This window comes from Penaeus monodon, chromosome 11 (assembly GCF_015228065.2).
Source record: "Penaeus monodon isolate SGIC_2016 chromosome 11, NSTDA_Pmon_1, whole genome shotgun sequence".
NCBI classification, from domain to species: domain Eukaryota; kingdom Metazoa; phylum Arthropoda; class Malacostraca; order Decapoda; family Penaeidae; genus Penaeus; species Penaeus monodon.
Genome location: NC_051396.1, coordinates 34,316,700 through 34,324,199, shown reverse-complemented (window position 1 = coordinate 34,324,199; position 7,500 = coordinate 34,316,700). Strand labels below are relative to the sequence as shown.

Genomic DNA, 7,500 nt, shown 5'->3' with positions numbered 1-7,500 from the left:
ACTCCTGGATGCTGATTTGGCATCCTATTTCGTCTTTTTACTTCGATTATACACTTAAAGTGTTATTCTATTTTCCTCTCAAGGTATGAATAGTTATATGGTATTTTATCTTCCACTCTCATCTTCCACTATCATGCTTTTGTGTTATTTTTTTGTCATGACCAAAGTCTTTTTTTTGTTTATATATAAATGTATATATATATATATATATATATATATATATATATATATATATTATTGATGAATTATTACCCTTATCGTTAATTCTATCAGTTATAATTATGAGGTTTTCATTTCTGATTGCTGCCTTAATCCAGGTGTCGCATACTTGTTGGTTGTTTGATGACAGTATTTTCAAATGGGGGTTATTGTATATACATTGGTCAGATGTTTCTAATACAAGTTGGTTATTATTCTCATTTCATTTGCAGGTATTCCGATTGCTTCTGTGATGGTTTAGTTGAGCACATTTATTGTAATCCATAGCTAACTTTTATTAGGGCCACTTGTTTTTTCTTCCAAATTGAGAATGGAGACCGTCACTGCCAATCAACAAATCACTTACCCTGAACCCAAAGATCTTTCGCAGAATAAGTACGACTTTCAATGACGAAAGCTTACTGATCTAATTTGTCTGATAAACAGCTACAATATTACCAAAAAATTACAGTCCGTTTCTCTTGGCCCACAAGGGGCTAACTCATAGCATGGATATTGCTCTCAAGAGATCGTAGAATTAGTCATCTCTAAAAACTTATTCTTTCCCAGAAAGACAACTTTTTCACAGCTCTGAATTATATTTTCCCAGCGCCTTGCAGCCTGGGGCTTTCAAAGACCATAAATAAGATTGATCTCGTGACTTTTGATTAATTTCCTATCTGCTTCCAATTCTGAATTTAGTACAGCACACACACACACACACACACACACACACACACACACACACACACACACACACACACACACACACACACACACACACACACACACACACACACACACACATACACGCATACACACACTTATATATCTGTATATAGGATGTGGATAATTCTATTTCTGTTAGAGGATGTGGATAATTCTATTTCTGTTACCAGTGGACCACGTGGCTGGTTACCACGCGGATCCCAGATAAGAACCAACCGCTCAGCGAGGGCGTAGGTCACATTTTATATCTGACCTCGTTTGACCGGGAGTTTGTGTGAAGCACCCGACGCGGTAGGGTCAGCTCCGCCCTCCCTCTCCGGGCGAGCTGGCTGCGACTCGCATAGCGCGATTACCCGCATAACTAGACATGTCTCATGTGTTCTTATACTGCGTGGTGTCAACTCTCAGAAATAAAGAGTCAAGCCGAATACAAGTATCAATACCCCAGCAAGCCAATGTAATTGGGTTCTATACCCGTTATAGCTGGTGGCAGCGAGGGCCGTTGCATCCTTTTGGCATGCAACACGGACACACCACTCCCGAAGAAAAATCCGCTCGACCTCTAGAAGACAAAAAAAAACACGTAAGTACACGTTTGGGCCCCTTTCTTATTTCTTTTCCCTTCCTTCTCCCATACGAGTTAAGCCGTTGTTTTTTTGCTGGGTTAAAAGGTGCTAAATGACAGCAAATGGCACGTTCTCACACTATTCCTTCACCTCAGATCGCATTTCCGTGTGATCGAGTATGCTATCAATAAACATGAATATCGTTAGTTAGTTAAGTAATTAATTATTTTCTCTCGTTTTTAGAGATTTATATTGTTTCATCTGCAACGAATTTAACGCGTTCGTGATTTTATCTTATCACGAATATCATTTAATTTTTCCTCTCCCTCGCCCCGACCGTCCCTTTTCTTTCGCTTGCGGTCACTTTGGATTAGAAAAAGGTTGTTTTCCCGTCTTGACCTGACCTTTACTTTCTCTTTTCCCGGTCGGTGGCGACATGGGAAGGAACAAATTGACAGCTTGGTTCCCTGTAATTTGGTTGTTATTTTTGTTGACACCTTGGGAATTAAGCATAGCATTGTTACATTGTTTTTGGTGACTCGTTCTATCGGCGCTAGAGCGAAACATGTAACGCAGTTTCATTAAATTGTATTATTTGAATATAGCGTAGGATCTTCCCCCATATCATAGTGCACAGGATTGCCCGATATTGCCCCGGGGTTGTGTAAACGCCTAATAGATCTGCGCTCCGTCGTTCGAAAGTAGGTACAATAAACCGAAGTTATTCGTTCGGCGCCTTTTGAGTTGGTATGACCCGCGATTACGTCCGTTAATTAATGTAGGACTAGGGTTTAAGCTAGAATCATTATTTGCTTATTAATCACACCTTTCTCACCCTCTCAAGTCGCTTGCATGTTTTGGGTACACCCCAAGCGTTTGTGTGATTCGTGAAAATTTATATATCCTCAGGGAATTTTGCGAGCGCCCATCAGAGATACGCAGAAGAGGGCAGGTTATTTATATTCCCTGGCTTGAGTCGCCTCAGTCATATACGGCAATTGGGTATAGGATCCCCCCGTTAATGAGTTTTAATGAGGTCTGGCATGCTATAGCTAGACATGTACCTCGGCAGTTCAGATTTCTGACCCAGAGAAGATTTGCTTGTTAAATAGCTTGCGAATATTTTTTCATGTCACCATTCATTCATGCATACATTCTGTCGCATATCATTATATGTTGAATTCAATGTGGTAGTTGAAATAATCTTACATAGCTAGCATTGCTGATGTACTTCAGTTTCTTAATAGTGAACGTTAATATTCATGTTTGTGATTCATTCTCCGTGTGAGGTCACTCTCGCCTTCCCTCTCATTCACACTAGCTGTCACTCACACACGCATACACACACACCTTCACCTCACTCACACACGCAGGACAAAAGACAATGACCATTTTCATTAATATGGTTGGTTACTGTCTTAGTGCCGGCGTAAAGATTTATTATCTATCTCTTTAGCCTGCATTTTTGTCTGTCGTGACGAGTGGCTCGTACATGATGTACCGTTTACATCTATTTCTTCTCTGTGGGACGACTGTGGTTCAAGTAAGTCCTCGCGGATTGCCGATGTCGTTCCCTTATCTACTCTCATATCTATCAGAGACGGTTGGTAGTTCAAGCTAGGTCCATGCAGGCCGCTACTGACGTCTCCCTCTTCTATTTTCTTCTTTATCTTAGTGAAAATAAAACACAAAATGAAAAAAAAGACGAAAATAAATTAAAAACCAACATTAAAAAACCGCAATTTTTTTTTAAATAACCGGCTAGTGGTAGATAACACCCCTTCTTCTCTGTTGCCTTTCTTTTTCTCTTACTCTGGCCCTTACGTGTATGATCTGGTTCCCCGACTATATATTGCAGTCGGACCGACACGGCACCGAAGGAGAACCTGCTACAGTTCCGGTCACCTTAGGATGCCGTGGGAAGGACGTCATCGAAGATCGCCATAGGCCCGCGGACCGAGATTTTCGTCAGAAAAGGTGTTAAGCCGTCCCAGTGTAGTGGACGGGCGTTGCCTGCCGGACTCCCCGTAGATCCAGCGAACCAGCACCTTTGCCGCAGGTACCAGTCGCCCCAGGATGCTGTGCATAGGCGACGCCTGGCGGACGCCTGCAGATCCGGTAAACTCCAGGAGCTCGTAGCGCAGGTATCAGCCGCCCCGAGATGCCGCCCCTGCCCCGACGCCCGTAGATCCGGATGAAGATTACGAGGACGTGTGAACGCGAGAAGGATCTGGACGAGATCTGTGAGGACGTGTGGACGAGGACTACGAGGAGGTCTAGACGAATCCGAAGTCAAAGAGGATCTGTGCGACACTTTCAAGGACGTGTGGACATCAAGGACGAACAGATTACACCAAGGACCAGGAGGATGAGGACGACAGGGACGAGCAGCCACGAAGATGCACCAGGACGACGCACGAGAACGAGACGACCAGCCAAGTTAGGTCACCCTTGAAGGCGCCTCGAGGGCGAGGCGCGAGTAGGTAGCCGAGCAATATAGGATGTGGATAATTTTATTTCTGTTAGAGGATGTGGATAATTCTATTTCTGTTACCAGTGGACCACGTGGCTGGTTACCACGCGGATCCAAAGTCCCAGATAAGAACCACCCGCTCAGCGAGGGCGGAGGTCACATTTTATATCTGACCTCGTTTGACCGGGCGAGCTAGCTGCGACTCGCATAGCGCGATTACCCGCATAACTAGACATGTCTCATGTGTTCATATAATGCGTGGTGTCAACTCTCAAATAAAGAGTCAAGCCGAATACCAGTATCAATACCTCAGCAAGCCAATGTAATTGGGTTCTATACCCGTTATACTGCATACAGACAATGTATACATGTATATACAAACACTGGCGCGAGGCGGCGGAATGGCATCGCCTCGGCTGCTGCTTGCGTTTGGCTTTTAGGAGAGCTAAAGCGAAGCCAAAACCAGAATGCCAGGAATCCGAAACAAGGTCTCGCTTGCTGGGAAACTATTAAATCAATTTCTTGGTGGTGATGGTGATGGTGATAGAGATGGTGATGATGATAATGATAATGACAATAATATTAATTATTGTTAACTAGCACTACCCGTGGAAATTTCACGAAACAATGAATAAATAAATGAATGAATGAATCAACAAATAATAAAAAAAGGTACTCTCCCTCTTCCAACCCACTCCTACCTTTCGCCTTCCCTCTCCCTATCCCCCTTTCCCTTTCCCTTTCCCGCAATCCGCAGTCTCACGGTATATGTTTCAGGCATAAAATGCATATTTTACACTCCGAATTCCCAGTCACATGAAATATATTTTCAGGCGAAAACTGGCATGCAACGTCCTAACGGACACCATCACCATTATTATCATAATAATCATTAGAATCATAACACTGGTACCGTAATGGACAGTGATAAAATTATATTAATTATATGTAAGATAACCATGATACAAATAATTATTATCATGCTTATCATTATTGGGTAAATGATAAACAACAGTATTTAGTGCACCACAATTACGTATTGCTCCAGTGATCAGCATCGATATTATCATCATCCCTAACACCTAAATAATGTCTGCATCGGACCTACACGACTGATTTAGATCTACAAGAATCAAGACTTCAATCAGCAGCGAATTGTTTCGGCTGGCTCATGTAACTGCCTGTGCATGCTTTGGCCAGGCGACAGTGCTTTTAATATTAGTACACACACACACGCGCGCACACACACACACACACACACACACACACACACACACACACACACACACACACAAAACACACACACACACACAACATATATATATAAATAAACACACACACACACACACACACACACACACACACACACACACACACACACACACACACACACACACACACACACACACACACACACACACACACACACACACACACACACACACACACACACACACATATTATATATATATATATATATATATATATATATATATATATATATATATATATATATATATATATGTATATATATATATATATATATATATATATATATAATATATATATATATATAACCACAGCCCTGCCTCGTCATCCCTCGCAAGCCACCAAACAGCGCTTCACTGAAACTATTCTCCGGTCATCGAGCGCTTGTGAACGAGTGGCCGATCAGGTGAACGCTGCAAGAATATTTTTAGAATAATCACATTTCTGAAGATTCGAGTATCGATCTTGCGCCGCAACGGGCAAATAGTAGCAAGCTTGTGGGATAAACAAGTTTTCATTTGCAAGAGAAAATGAATATGCATTGGTAATGGTGATGCTGCGTTTTTTTTTTTTTTTTTTTTTTTTTTTGATAATGATATCAGCAACATCTTCAAACTTTCACTTTCATTTTCATTTCAACTTGCAGCTCCTACGCAACTAGTTGCTGTGAGGTGTAGGTCATGGTTGTAACAGCAAAACTGCGCCTCTCTCCCTCCCACCCCTCTTATCATGCCTCCCTCTTTCTATCCCCATCACCTGTGCACTAGAACACTTGTTGAATCACGCCTGATCTGCCAGATCTACCTCTCGGAATAACTTTCTGCTTCACTTTACAAGTTTGTCGATTCAAATAGACGCTTTTGATAAAACAGGCGAGGGTCTGTCAAGGCATGGATCAAAGTGAGCCCTTCTTCGATGCCGCTCGCTGACCACCGTGTCTCGCGCCAAAAACGTGACAAGGACATGACTCCTCACACAGCTGGCACGTGGACGCCATGTCAGTGCGCATTTTCCAAAGGTGGCGTGCGGGACCTCGTTAGGACTGGCCGCTTATCGCATGCTTATCATGCTTACTTGAAATAGAACATATCTTTAACTGTCGGATAATTTATCAAGATCCATCGTTCAGTTTCTAATTATTGAATATGCGTCATCTACTGATGAGTATTAGAGTTCATTACTGAAAGTTTTCACATACGTAGCTCAATTAAAATATATGTAACATTATATTTGAAATAAAGAAAACAGAAAAAATATATAAATTCAGTGAGAGACGTAGAAAAGCAAAGTATATTTTGTTCTAACACAGTACTGTTTTATCATTCTTTTTCATTAAATAATTCGATAATTTTTGTCAGTTTTATTAATGATGATAATGGTGATTGTCGTCAATACAATGTTCTTAGAATCTGTTATGCTTTGCAGCACCAATATGGATATCACTGATAACTTATTCTTTATCGCATTGTTGTTATTGTTCGCCTCAAGTGTAACCCCGCTCTCTCTGTTGCAGACTGGCAGATGACACAGCCGGGTGCCTGGCTTGAAGCTCTGGAGATTCCCCCGCGGCCGCTGGCTTCACGGACGCTGAGCGCCGACTGACATGGCTGTGGGAAAAGAATCCATGCTGGCGGGCTCATCTCGCCAGGCGCAAAAGATTTTCGACATCACACAAGAAAACAATACATTTTAAACGAAATGACTGTCTTCAACAATACCTAGTCAGCACCAAGGATACTGGAGAATAAGCGAATTTCAACATATTATGCTTCACTTTCCTCAAAGTGCGTCGTCGAAGAGGTCATAACGGGCAGTAATTTCTGAGATAATTTAATTCCCAAAGGAAGAATGTTATGACATAGGATTAGCACTTCGTGAGAGCAAAGTTAGCAGTCAAAACAATTAAGGCATAACCCGCCCTCCTCCCAAAAAAGGGAATCAGGGTTTTCATTAGACTGACTATGCTGACGTGGTTGGAGGGGAACTGCGACTCCCCTCGCGGCCAGGAATCCAACGCCCACTGCCAACGAACTGCCTCCATGGTTCCCCCCGCGGTTCTGCACTTGAATGAGAACCTCCCGCGGCGAGCTAATCCTGTGCTGTTGGGAGGCCACGCCTTCAAGAGAGTGCAGCGGAGGAGCGAAAGCGAAGGGCATACAACCGGTGCCGGTCCAGATGCGGACGAAACCTTCGTTAGGTACACAAAGGCGTATGGAGTCGCTAGGAATCCAAACCAAAGCCACCTCAGCCATTTTCACATTTACC

General features: G+C 42.7%; 1 protein-coding gene across 1 annotated transcript in view; it reads left to right on the top strand.

Moving 5' to 3' along the window:
* LOC119578941 overlaps positions 1-7,500 on the top strand; it is a 21,586-nt gene that overhangs the window by 12,333 nt on the left and 1,753 nt on the right. Inside the window, exon 2 of the mRNA XM_037926621.1 lies at positions 6,749-7,500. This exon is cut by the window's right edge and continues 1,753 nt beyond it. Coding sequence (XP_037782549.1) covers positions 7,197-7,500 — 304 coding nt within the window. The 5' untranslated portion in view covers positions 6,749-7,196. The remainder of the gene's footprint in view (positions 1-6,748) is intronic.